Source organism: Cygnus atratus, chromosome 1, assembly GCF_013377495.2.
Source record: "Cygnus atratus isolate AKBS03 ecotype Queensland, Australia chromosome 1, CAtr_DNAZoo_HiC_assembly, whole genome shotgun sequence".
Lineage (NCBI taxonomy): Eukaryota > Metazoa > Chordata > Aves > Anseriformes > Anatidae > Cygnus > Cygnus atratus.
Window position 1 is genome coordinate 11,275,884 of NC_066362.1, and position 20,623 is coordinate 11,296,506.

Below are 20,623 nucleotides of genomic sequence, written 5' to 3' on the forward strand. Positions count from 1 at the left end.
TCAGCTCATGGCTGAGTAAATTTTACATTATTTTATTGAAGAGTGAAAAAAAGCAAAGCACTTGGGGTTTAGCTGGATCTGATGTTTGCCTGATAGCTAATCATAATTTGATTAAAATTATTATAATAATAATGAAACTGTAACCAAGCCTGCATAAAATAAGCTCTTTTTTTTTCTTTTTTCTTTTTTCTTTTTTTTTTTTTTGATTTTTAGAGTAAGGGCAAGGGGTGACTGCTGAAGAAAGGAGCAGTATATTTTAAGGAGATTTGTGGGTAAAGTGGCATGGATAAAAACACAGCTAAAATTGGTTGGATCAATAAAAACAGGGATTACTGCAGCATGGGCAGTAATGCCAATCCTAGATATGGAGAGATTGGCTGAATCTCTGGAGAGGTTGCTCTTTGGAGGAGAAAAATGTATATAATGAAAAAACTTCATCTATCTCACAGTGAAGGGGGTTCATACTGTATTAGAACACATAATTAAATATTTCAGTGATTTAGCTGTTCTTTCTCAACAAATTTTCCTTAGCTCTGGCCACGAGAGTAATTCTGCAGCTTAGCAGCAATATACTCATAAAGAAAAGGAAAGACTGTGCATGTGAGTTGAAGCGGAAAATTTTCTCAGTCTGAAAAGAGGTTAACAGACCCCTATCATCACTTAAGGTATTGGATGTTTTGTAATATTTGATAATTCTCCATTCCAATTCTCTATACACAGAGCTCACATGTCAATGAAAAAGTATTAACACCTCAAAATTGTACATATGGGGAGTAGCTGCCACTGTCAATTCTGTAAAGGACAAAACATCTTCATTATACACAGGATACTTTAGTAAAACTGCAAAGTACAATATTAAAGTGAAGCAAAAATATAAACTTGCAAGGAAAGACAATTCTACCAGTAAAATGTCCTACCTGTCATTCGACCTCACATACGCTCTCCCTGCTCCTCTATTCAAAGATATCCCAGCTGACATCAGCTATCTTGAGTTTACGGAGAGTAAATAAGCACTCAAACCTACGCCTAAAAAAGTTTGCTTTTTTCACAAAACCAGCAGCCTGAATGAGATGCAAAACTAATAAGTCCATTCAGACCTCGTTCTCCTCAGAGTTCAACCTACTGGCAGTAAAAGGGATGAAGATGAATGAATTGGGAGAACAGCTCACATACATCTCATGTTGCTGCCAGTTCTCAGTTGGAGAATAGCTTAAGTTTTAACTCATTTTTTTCAGAGAGACAATTGCAATAATTCATTTTCTTCATTTTCTCACATCTTTTTTAAATATGGATCAAAGAGTTTCGGTGTCTGCATGCAGCAACGGCTTCAGCTGGCCAGGTGGTGTGATAGCTGCTTGGAACATTTCTCTATGTGAATGAGCATCACAGAAGGAAGTGCAGCCATTCCTCCAATGACGTGATTGCTGATCCAATAGAGAAAAAAAAAATGGAAAAAAAAAAGAGAGAGCAAGAAAACACAAGAGATTACAATGAAAAGATATACTGCTCCCAGTAGAAGTAAAATAATGTGGAATTTGTCTGACTTCCCCATGGATGTGTTGTTTTTATTTCCTCAATTCATGTCAAAAATAATGTTATATTTGGCAACCAACAGCTTCTCACTTCTGAATCTGGAAAACAAAAACATCTCAGGTGCCAATGGCAAAACCGCTATGTGCACACAGGCTAGTGGGTGAGACTGGTTCAGCTAGTGGAGCCCTAGGCAATGTGGCAAAGCCTCTTCTCCATTTCTTTCAAAAAGAAGTAAAGAAGGCATGACTATGTGCAGACTCTGGAGTATGCAGCTCCTGGACAGCGGTTAACTTTGTACATGAGACATGGAGAAGACTGGCTTCCATCTCACATGCCTAACTCAGCTGCAGTAATCTTAAACACAGTTTGCGTGTTTATACAGATCTCCACACTTGTCAAAGTTGTCTCTTTGGTTTGGAGACCAAAAATGAGAATAAGTCCTGGACAGATTAATAGTGGGCAGAAATGGATGAGGTAATACTTGAAAAGTTAGATAACTTCTTCTGGAAAGTTCTATATTGTGGCAGTATTAGTGACATCTTCTGTCTTGCTTTCTCTTTCTCACGCACACAAATTACAATTATATTGAGGGATGAAGTTGATGACCAATAAAATTATAACTGTACTCAACTTATTAAAAAATAAGAAGGCCACTTTTCAGCATTTTTGTTGAAATATCTATAGGGATTTCAGAGGGGTTATTCCAGATTTACTGCAAGGTAAATGGAGGAATAATCTGAAAATTGTGCCTAGAAATATCTATAGCCAAATAAGACTGTGTGGCCGAAAGGTGTGGGTGGTCTTGCATAATTCTTAGTGAAGGAATCTTCTGCTGGAATCTTTGGAAGGTCTTGGAATGGCTATGCAACTGCAGTTTGGAAAATGTTGACATATTTTTCCTCTTTGTTTCAGAGTACAGCTTCTATGGTGGAATGTGGTGTGATTTCATCATGACAATATCTCTGTAAATCAAAAAAAAAATCAGTATTTTAATAGTGTCTGTTCTTCATAATGTAAAGCTGCAATAAAACTGCACTTAACCGGATGGAGTATGCTAGGTCGAATGTGCCACACCGCCATGCTACTACAGTTTGCCACACACAAACAAATGACTTTCTCTCATTGTATCTTTGCTTAGAGAGCACATTCCTCCTGCACAGAACTGGCAGCTGCCCACACCTCAGAGGGTCTGCCTGTGCTTCTTCATTCTTCAAAGCAGTAAATCGAAGGTGAAAAAATTCTGATAGTTGTTGAAGCAGTATTAAGAAAAACAATAAAACTCTGTTAGGAGTGTCTTTTAGAACAGCATTTGAAGATCCCCAACAAAAGCTGGTTAATAATCTATTGTGATTTTTTTTTTTAATCCTACAAGTTACTGGGATTTTAGGACTTCTGTGTGTCTTGTTAATTGTAAAAGAGGAATCATATACTGACATACGTGAATGCTCTGCTTAAGGTTAACTATTAACTGGTATGTCTTTTCCTATCAACACATAGTCCGCTTTCACAAAGAGCTATTGAGCATTTTACTGCTCCTAATGTGCATGTAAAGCTGTCCAAGGTGACAGATTGCTCTTCAAACGTGATATAGCTACCTCTAGGTCTGATTCTTCAAAGATTTCACCTTGGCACTTTTATTTCTATTTATAAAAGACTTCCCTATCTTAAACCAGTAATATGTATATTCCATTTTCAACTCATTTAGCAAATATACCAACAAGTATTCAAGGTGTATAGTAAAACCAGATCACATTTAGATACTGTTGACATTTTCATGTTATTTACCCTCATTCCAAATACAGCAATTAAGTTTCCTTCTAGCAAATGACACGTTTTAGCTCTGGGCGATGAGGGCTCCTGTTTCAGCCTGTACTGTATGAACTCCCTTCCTCCCTATCCTCTAGGTGATCTTGTTAATTAGTTAGCCTGTGATTTTATGAGTACTTGTAAATCTATTTTCTCCCCTCACATTAACTTTTTTTTTTTTTTTTTTTTAGAAAAAAATGTAATTAAAACCCTTTTAGACAGATTCAGAAGCTAACAGTTCTTCTAAGCCTATTGCCTCTTCATAGAAAAGGACAAATTTCATTCTAACAACATTAGAAAAAAAAAAAGTCAAGATTTCTCATGCATGAAGAAAAGATAAAGAAATAAAGAAAAGGTCAAAGGTCCACCTGAGCATTTTGGGCCCTGAGTGGTTAAGGCACACAAGGGACTGACAAGTAGCACATCTGGCTGCTTATGGCTCTTTGGCCAAATTACTATGTACCCATTTATAATCAGCTTCACTTGGGAGCTAGCTGAGAGTTGGTTCATAGTTTGAAAACTGCAGGAACAGTAGCAAAAATGCTTTAACAGCTCTCTTAGCTCACCACCTTAAGTAGAAGGAATCAATATCTTTTTTTTTTTTTTTTTTTTTTTTTTAAGGAAGAGGAATATCGACGGAGCAAAGGTGACATGTTCTGAAGATTTTGAAACAAAATATGCAGACTCACCTTGTTCTCTTTGCAAATATAAACAGTTACAATGTATCTCTCATAATTGAAAAGCAATAATATAAATGAGGAATATAAATAAGGTACTTTTCCACAGTTGCTACGTGAACTGTAAAAATAATACGTCTCTTCTAAGTCTTTACATTTAAAGAAGAATCAGAAATAAGGCCAAGAAAACAATAGTTAAAATGATTAGATTTTTGTGAAATCTGATATCTTTTAACCAGATCTTTTCCAGTCATTTCTTTTAGTAAGGTACAAAACAGATAAGTTACTCAATAAAAAGTACAAATGAAAATATTGAAAATAAAATAAAATAAGAGCTTTTCTTGTGGCTTTAATCTTTTTAAAAGAATCTTCTTGTAACTTTACAAATACTTCTGATTCCGCTAGCATTTTTAAAATACTTAGCTATTCCTTTCAGTGCTAGCAATAAAATGGTCCTATTTCCATTAGGTATTATAAGCAAAACCATCATTCTACTTAAATATTGAGAGAGAGAAAGAGAGAGAGAGAGAGAATTTGTTTTATTTCTGTTCCTAGAAGCTGAGATTTTACATTGCAATTTCACATTTGGCATGGGCTGGCATATTTGTTGGCACAAGCTGACAGTTTAATGAGGCTTAAGAGACTCTTACAGTTTCATTAACAAGGGGCTAATGTTGTCAAGCCTACTGCGGGATGCACACAAGGCCAGTTAATGGTGAATCCCATAGCTTGTGAGAGTATTTTTGCTGACTTCCAAGTCACTAAGGCTACATAAAATCTGTGCCAATTTGGGCAGCAGAGTTTCCCTGTGGAGAACCTCTTTCCAGAAAGCTAGTTTTCTCCCCTCCACTGTCATTACGTGCATAAAACTTCATTTGTTCCTTTTTTTTTTTTTTTTTGATCTCCAAATCTGTGCTTCTGCTCTGAGCTTCCCCATAAACAAACCTTCTGAAGCTGAATCCTTATGCCAGCAGGAAAGAGAAGGAAAACATATTATTTCTTGTACTTTACCACAGGGGATCCTAAATTAAAAGCTGGACAGATCATCCTAGATTTGCTCAAAGAATCCCTGCCAGGCTAGAAACTCAAGGACGATTTAGTGCAGAGATGTCTGCGTGCACTCATATCACATATCACAGTTTATCTACATCTTATCTGTGGATAGGTTCAGTGCATTGAACTTGGGCTGGGGATGCTTGCACCCCATAATTGTAGCTTACCAAACTCTGCAATGTAAAGATATCTACAGATTATACTGAAGTTTTTACTAACAAGTGGCCAGGTGGGTCTGCAAATAGGGGTGTAATATTTTTTTTTCTTTTCTTTTTAGGAAGTTACCACTAATTATTGCAGTAGTTTCAGTATTTATGTATCAAGCATCCATATTAGCATAATATTTATACTGAGAAAGTCACTTACATCAAGGTTTTATCCTACATATTGGGGATTATTATATCCCTTATATTGAGAAAGTCAGGTTGTGTTTTCAAACATCAGTGAATGTAAAATAAGGAGTGTCATCATGTCAAGTGATGAAATAAGATATTCAGAGAACTACCCGATGAGTGGATGTAGCTCATACATACATGCACCAGTGGTTTGGACAGTTCGGGTATAACAGACTGTGTTTGCCAGCAGGGGAGATATCTCCACATTCCTCAATTTCCAGATTCTGATAACGGTAGTTTGCTTTGTTCTGGCCAACAGAATGTTTTGTTTGTTTGTTTGTTTGTTTGTTTGTTTTTTAGCATTGCAAAGGCTTTTGTGATGTTAAGAATAAATATTATACAAATCTATTTTTTTTCTCCTGTGAGAGCACAATATTTTCTCCATAATACTTGTATTAACTTTTATGTGGTGGATTATAAAGATAATTAAAGAGTAAGTGTTAAATTAATTTTCGGTAAGCTCTACATGGTGTTCACAGAAAACTCCTAGTCACTGGGATCCCCAAAACATGCAGGTCAATAATAATAATAGCTGTGGCAAGAGAGTTCTTTGAAGTTTTTGTTTTTCATTAAAAGGGAAGAGAGCTGTTTGACCTGACAGATTTCTAGCACTAGAAATTAAATTGGTATTGCCTTTATCACTCTAAGAAAGCCAAAACTAAGTTCACTGACCTATAAAGAATGCTGGACAAAGGTTATTCTTGTATTATTAGTGATGACAATTATTTGCGTATGGAATATGTTCTAGTCTTTATTTTGATTACCCAAGAAAAATAAACATATTCATGGAGAGCTGTCCGCGACATTATTCTCCACACAGGCTTTACTGCCTTGAAAGTTTGGTTAAATTCCCAAAGCATGGAATAAAATGTTCTTTAAAAATCAGTAAATATTTGCCTTACTTTTTCCAAAACTTTTAGAGATGAAAGAGAATGTGGAAGACCTTACAGCATCTTTCCACACACTGATCTTTTTAAGTAACAGCATCCAGCTAGTGAATCTTTAAGAAAATTAATTTTTCCTGATTTTGTGATAAATTTTGTTAAGTGAAAAGAAAATTTGATCAATTATAAATTCTCTCCCCACTTGCTTGAGTGCCCCTGTTAAGCTAATACACTGCGTGCTTCAGCCCTGAAAGAAATAAAGGTAATAAATCTATATAAGAGTCCTTGTTTTAGGGCAGTGTTCTTCTGTATTCAAGGGCTTTCCTTCCCTCATATGAATGTCACTGAGTTTCTGTAGGCTAGTGGCATGTGATAAGGTCCTGATTCTCCTAATCAGCAGCTTGATGGAGACGGATTACCCCTCAGGTGCCTTAGGAAGAAAAAATACCATTGCAAAGGTTAAAAATCCAGGAAAATAATGTATTTCTATGACTAATGGTTATGGAAATCAAACATATGTAGTTATTTTTGTCTCTTCCTTAAAAACAATCATTAGCATCTCTATAATCTTTTATGTCCATCCTGGTTTATTTATTATCATGTTTATTCTAAAAACACTGAAGCTATAAGGAGGGATATTATATAATGCAAAATCAATAAGCTCACCTTTACCCAATCTTGTGCGGGAAACAGCTGCCTCTCCCAGTTTATCTGTGCTTTTCTAGCATATCAAATATACAGTTATGAGATGGTTCAGTTTCATCTTACAGCTGCAAAATATTACAGTAAAGTTAATAAGGCCACCAGGAAAGGGGATGAGCACTAGCTTCTCAGGCTTGTGATGAAAGATCAATCTGAGAATTTCAACGAGAGCAAAGGGACTGAATTTTAATGGCACTGTGCTGATGAGTCTCCCAGATGTCTTTGCAACTCCCAGCTGAAAGCTTACAGGGAGAATTTTTAAATGAAGTAAAGCAATTGATTTTTCAAGGACTGAAGAAAGACTTCTGAAAATGATGTGGACAATTTTCATATATATTCAAGGAGTACTGTTTCAGTTTAAGCTCTTAAGCACAGCTAGTATGTGTAAATTTTCTTGAGAAAAATGATATAGAAATATTATTTGTTGATCTTTTTAATATTATAATTAATAAAGGCATATAGAAAACACTTTGCTCCTGAAAGCTGTCACATGCCTAAGTTAATCAAAATGTCATATCTTTCATTAATCAGAGGTATTTTTCATCTTTCTATTAAGCTGTTTAAAAATCAATATAAAAAAATAAGTGGTTGTGTATCATATTTATCAATGCAAATCAAGTTATGTCAAGCGTTCTTTGAATCAATAGATCTGTAGTAGACAGAAATCTAAGTCCCAAAATATTAGGTGACTATCTTAGCTAAGATATCTACCATTTTCTATAGAAGAATATTGAGCAAAGACCTTGCTTCTAGCAGAAAAACAGGCTTTAGCAACAGTGACAAGCCATATTGTCCCAGACACCCAATTTGGAAAAGAAATATGGACTCAGTTCTTACATCTGTGACTTTAAGAGGGCTTCATTTTCATATTTACTCTGTATTTTCAACCCTGTTTGATTCACAGGAAACACAATCCAATAATAATGCTCATGAGTTAAGAAAACTATTTTGTTAAATACTTGAATATGGAGAAATTGATTATTAAAGTTTGTTTTGTTTTGTTTTGTTTTTCCATTCTCAAATCTTGAAAAATATCCCTTCTGTTATTACTGAAAGGAAAAATAATCTGTTTTGAGGCCAAAATATATTGGCCAAGCAAAGACAGGAAGACTGATATTCCTCAAGGGCAGCAAGTAATACTTAGCTTACAAATGTTTGTGCTATTCCTGTAACAGGCCTGATCCTGCACTACTGAGATCAAAGGATGTTTTTCAGTTCATTTCACTGAATAAAGTTTTAAGTGTGAAAAAACAAAACAAAACAAAACAAAACAGTTATAGATTTCTGATTGTTTGTTCCAAATCCCATAAACAGATAACTGAATAAATAGACACGCAATAAGGCGATAAGGCTTGATTGAATACATTTTCTATTACCTTTTTTTTTTTTTTTAATAAGCCATGTATAGTCATGAAGGACTGAAAAAAAAATCACTTTGGAAACAATAAAATCCTATTGTTGGTGAAGCCCCCTGTCAAGAAAAGCAAGTGAACTGTTCTTACGTAATTTGTATTGATCTTGTGGATTTTGTGCTGTCATAAACTTCAAAATATATTGAACACATTGACTAATTTAATTTCCTTAAAAGCCAAAGCTGTAAATAATCACATCCATTAAAATAACAATTCATTACATGACTGAATAAAAGCAATGCCAGATTTTTATGGGCTACGTATAGTTACTTAGGGTATAAAAAGTTTGCATTCAAACTGGGAAACAAAAGTTTGTTTCAACTCAGCTATTGCAAGTGTCTAATAGGGGTTCTTCATCTCTTGTTGGTCCCAGTTACGTTTAAAGATTCATTTATTTAAAAAGAGAAGCAGTTTACTAATTTCTTGTATTTACTATTTCAGAGCTGCAAGAAACTAAGACCTCTGAATATCACAGAATATCACACAGTCCTCTGGATTACAGGATATTATTGATGGATGAAGATCAGGATCGGATCTATGTGGGCAGCAAAGATCATATTCTGTCTTTGAATATTAATAATATAAGCCAAGACCCTCTCAGTGTAAGTTCGGGATTTATTTTGAGAATCGAAGGTTACTTTACTGAATGCATTTCTTTTAAGAGAAAAAAATATATATATGTATTTCATTATTTTGCAGGTCCACACCTTATTGAACTGTTAGTACTTGTTTTATGTGTAATGCAAGATGAACAAACTATTAGCATGACTGTGATTCAGACATTCAGTTTGAGCTGTTTACTTGTTTTGAAGTGACATACAGCATGGCTTGGCCTCATAGTGAGAATGCATATGAAAAAAAAAAAAAGTTATATGGCTGATGGTTTCCAATTCTCTTAATTCTCTTGAGGATTTATGATAATTCAGAGATGCACTTTGAAAAAGAGATTGTAAGGAAGAATATATGTGCTATCATTTCAGACCAAAGGGGAAAAATAAAAGAAAAAGCAACAGAGACAGATCTGACTTTCACCTTTGACTATATTTATTTTTGTTTTGTACTCTGAATCCTAGTCTCTGATCTGTTTGTCAAGCTTTGTTATGGCTGCATCGGCCCTTGCCCTTCAGTTAGATAGCTGAGACACAACCAGCGTGGGTTTTTTTTTGGACACTGTGACCCTCATCTCACTCGTTTTGTGGCTGCTCCTCTGAAGATACTGAGATGTCATTTTCCAAGGTCTCTCTATGTTCCAACTCCCCAACTTGTAGGAGGCACCCTGTATATGAAAATAATCAAATTAGTGAATATTTAAACATTTTTAGATTCCTCTTTTTTTTTTTTTTTTCCAGAGCCAATTGAAATCCAGATTCTCTGATTTTAAAATAAGTGGCCTGCAGAAATACTGTGCCCAGAAGCTCAACTATTAAGATGTTACCTGTGTGGACCTTGCCTTGCCTAACCTTAGATTATTACACCTACACCAACACCTTAAAATGTATCCTATATGCCTTATTATACCAAATTCATCTGACCCTTTAATCTATGGGCTTTATTACTGTACCTCAGGCATGTCAAGGGGCAGGGAGATCCAGCATGTGGCAGCGAAGTTCAATGCTTTACTTAAGAGTCAATGCTTTTAATGTGTCAACAGAGAGAGGGAGAGATCCCACTGGAGGGTGATTAAGAGTACTTAAATTAAGCTTTGCTCTGAATCACCCTCTGGACATGTCTGTCTACCTGAATTGATCGTGTGGGGAGTGTGGGCAGACTAACTCTCTAACTTACACATTTAAATGAAATGTTTCTTGTGTGACAGCATGAACACCTTCCTCCTCCTCCTAATGGTATGGGAATCATGATCTGTAATGGGGCTGCCTTCTTTGATCTGAAAGGGCTGGTATGACCTTCTTGCTAATTCAGATCTCACAGTGATTCTGCTAACCTGCTCTGGAAGTAGTGGTGTCCCTGCACTGCACACCTTTAGTTAACAGATTTTTTCTAGCTCTCTGCAGAGTTAGCTAGGTACAACAACTTCTGTGGCAATACTTTCTGCAGTATAAAGCTGTGACGTGTTTCAGCAATCCATTTAGGCATGGCAAGCCCAAAATAAAATTAAACAAAATCAACAGAAATAAAATTACCCAAAGTTTTCTGGCAGCTATTGTAATCACCCAATATTATGTTCAGAATTACTTTCTGCAATTCCATGTGTTCTTTCTTTAGTTTATTTATTTTTATAACAGATCTACTTTGCTAATTTGTGCTATATTCATATGACCTACAACTCTCTGCACATGTATGTATGTATACATATATACACAAAGATCTTTTAACACTATTATTTATGTTATCTTGAGGCTAAATATGATCAATTTATGTCATTTATTAAATTTCCAGTAAGAGATTTCTAATTTTTTTCTATTTCAAAATCAAGATAAATCATAGTTTAAGTATAGTTCAGGTAAAGCTGTCTTTAGTGCAAGAAGTCTTGGAAATAAATCAAGAAATCAGCCTGAAATTTTAAGGTTTGAACAGGTTTTATCATAGGACATTCAAACCTTAAAAATGAAAATTTGTTACAAGAATTCTTCTTGCTATATTTTAGTCGTCAAGTTTCCAGTGTGAACAATTTCTAGGAGTTTGGTAAAGGTTAAAATAAATAAGTAAAGGTGGATGGTAATTTATACAAAGATGAAAATCTTTCTCATTTGGAAGAAACAAATTACATAAATTGATTAACTTATCTTCAAAATATATGATCATTTATATCAACCACAAGTGTTGTCCTTTATTTAATTTATTGCTCTCTAAGACAAAAATTGTTCTCATTTATCAATGAAACTCCTTTTGGGCCTTATAATCAAGGTATAAAATTTATCAGAATATTAACTTATTAGTGTAAGTTATACAATACAATGATATTTAAAAATAAATTATGTGATAAATGTGTTAGTGAAAAGATGTTTCTTTCCTCACAGATTTTCTGGCCAGCATCTGCAAACAAGATAGAGGAGTGCAAAATGGCTGGCAAAGATCCTACTGTAAGTAGTACTCCACATGCACCCATACGCATACACAAATTACATACTTGGCAGTAAAGTCAGAACACCTTGAGTGCAGCCAAAAACAAAATGAAAGAAGTGTTTTCCTTTTTAAATGCTCTGCAGGCCAAATGATAAAGTGAAATTATATATATATATATATATATATATATATATATATAAAAAGACTATGTAAACAGAGTGCACCTTCAGACTTCGACAAATTGAAAAAAAAAAAAAAAAAAAAAGGAAGAATTACCCAATTCCTTGCCTCACTCTTTCTTGTTACTGGTGAATTAGTAAATAGTAATTTTCCAGATATGTCCTGGAAATTATGGCAAACAGTCTACTAAGCTCTTGTTCAGTGTAGGGATGCACTCTGGTGGCCCCCGGGAAGGGGGTACCCACAGTCTACAGCCTGAAAATCCTAGACTCACAAAAATCCTGACCATCTCTTTAAGTTATGTAAAGCAATGCCCTAATGAGTATCTGGAAACTAGTATACTTTACTAGGCAAGGTAAAGATGGTTTCTGGAGTCATGTGAAACCCAGACCACAAAGAGGTCACACTGAGTCATTTTGCACCCCAATTGATTATTCTCCCATCTAAATGCGGCTACCTAAGGACCTAAATCAGATGATAATTCCCCAACGCTCTCTTTATAGAAAATAGGTAGAAATTAACTATTTTGAAAGATGCAGAATACAATACAGCAGATCCTGTCTTTGGCAGAGTTGTGTATGAACATAGTCATCTTCCTGAAGTGATTTGATCTTACAGTCTGTATATGCCCAGATTTTATTCATGAAAGAATGTTAAAGTGTAAGAAAAATACAGAAAGTCACATTTCTATTCTAATGTTATCTTTTTGTCTGTTTCTCTCTTCAGCAGCACCTAGGTATGTGGTTTTCTTTTTAGCTTTTTAGCATTTTTTTTTAATCTGATTTCCAACTAATATTTAAGTATTAGAATTCATAATCTATTCTGAGCTAGAAAAGTGCAATTTCTCAATGTTAAATTTATAAAGAAAATAATTTGATTTTACTTACACTTTGACTTAAGCAAGAAACTATGGAAATCAGAAACCCTCACATTAGATAGGTCTTTGGAATATCCTCCTCTGCATAAATCTAGAGACAAAAGTGAGGCCTAATATTTCTATTTATATTAGCTACACATTTTATATTGTTAACTAAGCCTACAAATGACTTGCAATGTTTCAATAATTCTGCTGAGTCCACTTTGTAACAAAAATATGGTGTTTTTTTTGTTTGTTGGTTTGGTTTGGTTTTAATTCTATTGCAACTGCTGATGTAAAGACACCAGAAGGTTGGCCTCTTGGAGCTTAGCTGCAATACACCTTTTCCAAAACTGTGGAGGGTAACTCATTACAGATCTCCAAAGCAACAGAAGGAGTCCTTATGAATAATTATTCTATGTTTGGTATGGCAGCTTTCTTCCTGATAGCTATGGTAGTGGAAAAAAAAAAAAGTATTCTCCTATTGAATACCACATTTCTATATATCTTTGCATCATTCCGGTTACTGAAGTGTGCAGTAAACTCTACAGCTAATAACTTGTTAAGTCATACAAAGTGTGAGAATAAAGCATATAGCTTTTTTCATGATAATTAATGTTTACCCTGGTTAGTGACAATGTCGACTGCAACAGCTACCGATAGACTGGTTAAGAAACTTTCTTTTATATGAAATACAAATGTTCACTAGTCTTATTCATGTTTCCAACATAACACTTTTCTAAGGCAAGAACAGAAAAAAGGTACATGCAGAAAGCAGTATACAAAATGGGATCCACGGGAAAATACTTAGGACACTATTAAGTCCTGGGTGTTGCAGAGAACTTTTAATCTTGGGTATTTAGTGGTGAGACTTTCCTAACTTTTAATCATATTGAAGTAGTTAAATGTTGATGCTTTAGTTAACAGGTTTCTGGATAGAACCTCTGTTTTTACAATAACAGTTTAGTTGTGGGTACTGCTAATGCCCTGTAATGTAGTTAATTAAGAATGTCCAGCCTATCATATGCACCAACTTTTTTTTTTTTTTGGTTGGCTGCTTGCTTGCTTTTGCTTTTTTTTTTTCTTTTTTTAATTTCTTTTTTCTTTTGAATCCTGGCTGTGCAAAAAGAAGAAAAATTAAGTTCCGAAAAACACGTTTATGTGAAGTTTCTTAATGTTTGTCCTCAAAAGTTCAGAAGATATACATATATATGATCCTGATAAACAGCTGTTGCTCTCAAATCAGTGTTGTACCTTATTGAAAATTCACTGAAATAATGAGAAAAAGAGAACCCAGAGATAAATCAGTGTTTGCAACCTGAAATTTATAGACCAATTTGAAGAGCAATTGAATAGTTCTTGTGAGTTTCATTCCTGATAAGAGCAGGATAAGCAGAGAATGAATTCAGAGGAATTGTTTTAAATGAATTAGAATTTGTCACATCTATAATAATAATAATAATAATAATAATAATAAAAGAGTAGATGTATGATAACATTTGGCCTATCAGAGAATAGTGATTATCACAAGACAAAAGAAAAACAGGCAGCAAAGGACACAACCAGTAAGTTATTTTCAAAGGTGATTAGGGAAGGGTTCATTTGCCCAATCGTCAGACAAACATTGGTGCCTGTATTTGTCATTTTTGGCTACCTTTTCCATTACTGAAAAGAAATTGTCACCTCCAGATAGTGAGTTCACCAAGATAACTTGGATGCTTACATTAGGCTGACATCTATTTCTTTCAATGTACTGTGATGAGATTCTAGGACATAATGACACTAAGGCAGTTCCCGAGACTGTTATAGACTGCATGTTGGTATCAGCTCCAAGAGGAGCATCAGTAATACACAACTATCTAGAGCTTAACCATCAGCTCTGACAAACAGCCATCCTAAAGATTTCATGTTACTTGAGTCCTCCCGGATTTAGAAGCAGGAATACTACAATACAAAGAGAAATAAACAGAAGCTTTTAAAAAGCAGTCCTCTAGAATATTTTGAAAAATAAATAACAATTTCTTGTTAGATTGTGGAGTCACAGTGCAGTACCCAGATTAATCAGGTAGCAAACTGAAAATGGCATTCAGTGGTTCAGCACTGGAGAGATGGGCAAAAGCTCAGAGAACATAAAATGGTTTTTCCTGACAGTGAGCATTAAAATATGATAATGTTGGTGTTGAGCCAACTTGTGTTACTTGTCCATAAATTATCGGAGAAGCGACATGAAGGTACAGTATGTGTCAAATAATAACCTCAAAGGGCTGTCCCTAAAGAAAAGAATCATTCATCTAACCACCCTTGCATTCTTGCTATAAACACTTTAGAAAGTGCATGACATAGTATTGAAGCAGAATAGTAAGTGTACCGTTCATCTAGCCATTGGCTCATTGCCTTTATCCTTGAGGACTTTTTCTTCTGAAATTTATCAGAATGTAGTGTTTTATCTAGGGTTCTTCTGGAAAAGCTTTCTGCAAAAGGCAAGAAAGCATCAGTTTACACACTGGCTTACGTAAGCTAGTGCTATACCTTCACCTCTCCTTTTTCCTTTTCCGCAGCTGTAATATGGAAATTGGTGATACTGCTGAGAAAAAAAAACTGTTTTCTATAGCAAGATATTGCTAAAACCACTTTTGGGCCAAACTAAGATGACCAGATAAGAGAAAATAGAAACTTTTAGGAACAGTCCTTAGCTTTAGAAAAACAATATATTTTGACTGATTTAAAAGATTTTTCTGGTATAGATTGAGCTAACACTTCACAGAGGACATGCAGTGTTCCCTGCAGAGAAACTTTATGAACACTGAACTACCTACAATTATGCACCAGTTTTCAGATGTTGTATGAGAGTACCAGCTCCCACTGAACCAAAAAATGTGAAATACTTCAGATATAAATGAACTGTGTAGTCTGGTGAACAAGAATTAACTCTACAGATTTTCATGAAGATGACTGATGACAGTTTCCCATCCTGTGCTCAAAAAACACATGCAATTCTCACTCTCATGTCTGGTGAAGTTTTGGATGAGTGAATATGAAAGTAGATCTGGGATCTCAGTAAGAAAAATGTTCAAGAAAAAAGTCTATTTTTAACCTAAAGTGCATTAACAGTTGATGATAGTGAAAAGGGAAGAGCAAGAGAAGAAAAGAGTATGTTGGAAGGAGAAACCTGTAGAACCGATGGTGTGAAACTCTGTGCTACTTAACATTCTGTTTCAATTTTCATCCTGATTTGAAGATGTTACCATTGATTTTCAATATGAAGCAACGATTCGCTGCAAACTTTGTTGTGTAATGTGTTGTTCAGAGTTTTAATTATTTGGAAAGAAACTGTTTACACAAGAAATGGGATCTGAGATTTGGGCTTTCTTTGTTTTTTAATTATCTCCAGCTGTATTGTGTAAAAAAGAAAAAGGGGGGAGGGGGGAGTGGAGAGAGAGAGAAGGGAGGGTCTGTTTTAGAGGTTTCCTTGAGGAAGCTTCATAAGGTTACTTCTTGCTTTTCTGTGGAGGCCCCAGCTTCTTCCCATGAAAGATACAGTGAAGTCTATAGACGAAAATAAGATTACTGTGTAGAGATGGGCGAATTGCACACAATCCTCTAATTACGCCTATATTGTACCCTATCTATGTCTGATTCCCAACTGAGAGAAAATGACAAGAAAATAAAGCAGAAGTCTACGGCTGTTCAAATCCAGAGACTACCAAACTCAGTAGCTGTTCTCATGATACTACTAAAAATATGAGTTGTGTCTATTCCCTAGAGTTCCCAATGTCTAATAACAGTTGCCAATGTGATTTGTTTTTGTTTCTGTTTCTGTAATCCCTCCAGCATGGCTGTGGAAATTTTGTGCGTGTGATACAGTCATACAATCGCACACACCTATACGTTTGTGGCAGTGGAGCCTTCAGCCCAGTGTGTGTGTATGTCAACAGGGGACGCAGGTCTGAGGTAAATCTCTTTCTATCTATTCATTTTGTGCTGGATCTTACTAGTATTATGCAAACCTTACAATTTAAAAATGGAAAGAAAGATTAATGAACCAAGTAGGTTTCTTCACCTGTGTAATACAGAAAAAGAACAAATATCCGTGGTTTTCTGACAGTCCTGTTACCAGCAAACAGCAAAGCCATGGTCAAAAACCACACACAAATATGACATTCGTCTAAAATTCTAGTTGTATCAAATGTTGGGCTAAATCTGATGTTACTTTTTATTTGTTGTTTTCTGGTGAATTCATTCCTACTTGTAGTTGGAATTGTCAAGAAATACTTGAAAAGAAATAGTTGTTTAGATAAAAAGTAAATCTTGCAGTCCAACAGCTTTTTATAATTCCCGGGTGATACTGATTCCTGGGAGAAGCACTTTTGTGGACTAAGTGTGCAGGTATGTGAGGGTTCACTGAATTTCAGTTTAATATCCATTAAATGCAATCAAAGTGTAGATAACTTTCATCTAACACACAATTTTTGTCCCAGTAGATCCTGTCAGGATGAAACCAGTAAGTTTACTCCTCACTGAGAGATCTTTCAGGGTATAAATCTCATTTTCTGTAGGCAGCTCTCCATTTTTTTTTCTATATTCAGTTTCACTATTAATACACTTAAGTATATGAAGTACCAGAAGTTTCATAAATATATTGTCCAGGTTTCATCATCTGCAAGTGAAATGATTGTTTATGTGCAAATGTAATAGGTAATAAATTAAACAACCAGGAGGAGTTTAAAAAAAAAAAAAAAAAAAAAAAAGAAAAGTACTTAACCAAGACCCAGCACCTCTGCAGCTTTTGGGTCAGATTCATGTCTGCAGGCACAAGGGTGTGCAGTATATTTTCCAGTAGAATGGGAAGCAGATGTGTTGGGAAGACAGATCAGAGAGTCCTACCTGGGGTTTTGCCATGTAAGGGCAGCTTTAAAATCTGGGCTTGCTCTTAGGGAAGACACTGGGAAATTCATCACTGATTTCACTGGGAGTAGGATGGGAATTCTGGCCAGGACCCAGGTCTAATACAAAGGTTGCTGGTGGGTGATAAATCATTGTTTTTCCAGGTAGGTTTGTATGGAATTATCTCAGTGAGTTTTGGTAGATCACCTGGCTCCAACCTCCTTGGCAGATGATGTAGTCTGAATCACTGCACCTTCATTCCTAATGGATTATCTGAGAGTAGAGGTTCATAGGCCTGGATTTAAAAGTACAAGCAAGCAGAATGGGGTGAATAAATCCATCCTCCTAGCTAATAGTCTGCAATAGCTTTGTTTTGAAACTGAGGTCTGCTTTCCTCAGGTAACAGCACTAACCCAATTTATTTCTTGAAAAATTATTTAAAACATGGAAAATGATCTTTTATTAATTAATGCAAACTTATTTATCAGCTTAAGTAGTAGTGCTGCAGAGAACTTTGAATCTCTTTATGTGAGGAATTTTGTAAACGAGATTTCTACTGGGAAAAAAAGAAAAAAAGAAAAACACAAACAAACAACAACAACAAAAAACACCAACACCAACACCAAAAAACAAAGACATGAGTTCTTCATATGCATGAGCTCTCCATACTACAAGATGTTAAATTTTGTAAGTTAAAAATAAAGATAAATGTCTTGGAAGAGCAGAATTGGCTTAATTTAGCCTGTCTGTATAGCTACATGCCTATGATCAATTGATTAAATAAACTGCTGTTTCAGACGTCTGGAGTCTGTCAGACACTTGACTGTAGTCACCGCATGCTCAAAGCCCTTACTTATACAGGCCAACAATAGCATAAACGGTTTAAAATCAAGCATTTCCTTCTGAACCAATTGTATACATAAGTACATGCCTAGTTAATACAGCAGAATAAGAAACTATGTAACGCTGATGGGACTAGAGAGAATTCTTTTTTTTTTCTCTGCTTTTATCATTTCACCTTGAATTTAGTACAGTTTTAAATGCACAGAAGGCTGTTTTTGCAGGTGTAAAACTGCTGTTTTAGAATGCACATCTGTTTTTCTCTAGGAGCTACGAAGACTGACACTAAGAGAAATATCCAACAATCATAAGAGTTAGGCCTGTTTTCCTCTTTTGTCTCCACATAAGGAAAAAGCAGTTTCATTGATGATGCAGAATGTTGCCCTTTTCCCTGAAACAGAACTTAAAAAATAATTCATTTTCTTGCTTGGCACACTTGATACTTTGGTCTTTCATAATGACTCTCTTAGTCACCAAAATATATTTTAATGGCAAAGTAAATGCAAACAGAAGCAACTGTAATCACTATGTGAATTAATTATATACTAAAAAGTAGTTTAATATATATGAAAATCAAGTGCAATCCTGGAGCTAGCTTAATAGTGCAGTAATGTACATTTTGAATTGGTAAATAGTGTTATAATGTAGTAAATAGAGATTAACATCAAGCTGCAGATTAATCTAGAAGTAAACCAACAACAGAAAAAATCCACCCAAGATTGTATTGGAAACTTCATACTTACATTTTTAACATTGTTTTAGAGGGCTTATTACAGAAGTTATAGATAAGATCTCTGTAATCAAATTAGGAAAATAGAAGAGGGAAAAAGGAGATAGGGGATAGAGGATATGGAAACTTCCTGCTGTAGGTTAGCATATCAGGTTGGTAGTCTTCAATTTGCTTTTGCCAGATGGCTGTATCTGTGCAGTTTCCCCATTCCACTGCAATTTACGTTAATTGTTAAAGAGAATATAAGGAGTTTCTGCCCTCAGTCAAATACTTAATACATTGGCATCTATATCATAGAAACCTTTCTTTGGAGGTTTTTTCTTCAGCTAATCGATATATTTTAAGTTTGGTTGTTGTTGTCGATGTTGTTTTTTCCTTGAAATTTTAACTTTAAGCATTTTATTAAAGATTGTAAGATTGTTATAGGATGCTAGGAACAAGTTGTTTGTTGTAGTATACAATAGCAGTAACACAAGTAGATGTGCTATGTGTCTGTATCTCTGCTATTACTGACTGCAGTTTTTAAGGAATGGAGTCAGGCCCAAAAGTCCTTTCTTGCTTAGCATACAACATTCCCAGGTTACTGGGACCTGGGAAGGGAAGAAGTGCACCAAGATGGGAGAATCTTCTAAAGACTGTTCATATTTCAGGCTGTAGTTCAGGTTTCTTTGACTTTGCCAAATATATTTCCCATTTATGAATCACCTAAAATATAAACAAGATTCATTACCAAGATTCTTAAAGAACAGAAGAATCAGAGATTACAGGCTACAGCAATAGATATTAATAAATCATCTGTCACTATGGAACTGGAGCTGTGTACATAATCCAAGAGATGTCATTGAAGAAAATAAGTGTGATTTTTTTTTATTTTTTTATCTGTTTGTTGTTGCTGTGTTTTTGTGTTTTTGGAGGTCTGATAACTCAGTAAAAAAATTTATACTATTACCAAATGACAAAATGGCAGTTATCATAAGATATTTGTATTTAATATATACTATTGTTCTAGTACTTTTATTAAAATGTTCTAGCCTACTACAATTATCACCACAGATTTGGCGAATAAATGGTAAGTAACTTCAGAAATACAGAAATTCAGATGTAATCTTCACAGCTATTATTGTAGACATCAGTTAACCTTTGAAAAGCATAACTGAGCTAAGGAAAAAATTCTTTGTTTAAGTGTCTTGAGTTTATAACTTGAAAATAGCTTGGTGTCAATGAAAAAAAATATCTAAAAAGATGATGTGAATCTGCATAGAAAATATAAATTGCTGATAGTACAAAAAAAGTGCCCAGCAACCTTGAGCATTGTTAATGCTGGAAAAATCTCTTTACATCTGATGGTTTCTAAAATGAGAAGTGACGTACAAATTTACATTGCAGGAACAAATCTTCAAGATCGACTCCAAGTGTGAATCAGGGAAGGGACGCTGTTCTTTCAACCCAAATGTGAACACGGTGTCTGTTATGATCAGTAAGTAAAAGTACTCCAAGGTGATGAGGTCTAAATCTGTATGATCATGGATGGTGTGGAATGGTGGGATGACTGAGATGACCAGGGCACAGAATTCAGCCTCCAAAGATGAGTCTCTTGTGCCTATGCTGCTGAGTAGAAAAGTTGTGCCCATTCTCATTACAAGGTTT

At 35.0% G+C, this 20,623-nt stretch overlaps 1 protein-coding gene across 1 annotated transcript in view; it reads left to right on the top strand.

Annotated features, from left to right (window-relative positions):
- Positions 1-20,623, top strand: part of SEMA3C (semaphorin 3C) — a 123,225-nt gene that overhangs the window by 58,837 nt on the left and 43,765 nt on the right. The window contains exons 3-6 of the mRNA XM_035549349.2: positions 8,904-9,064; positions 11,441-11,503; positions 16,354-16,473; positions 20,363-20,453. Coding sequence (XP_035405242.1) covers positions 8,904-9,064; positions 11,441-11,503; positions 16,354-16,473; positions 20,363-20,453 — 435 coding nt within the window. The remainder of the gene's footprint in view (positions 1-8,903; positions 9,065-11,440; positions 11,504-16,353; positions 16,474-20,362; positions 20,454-20,623) is intronic.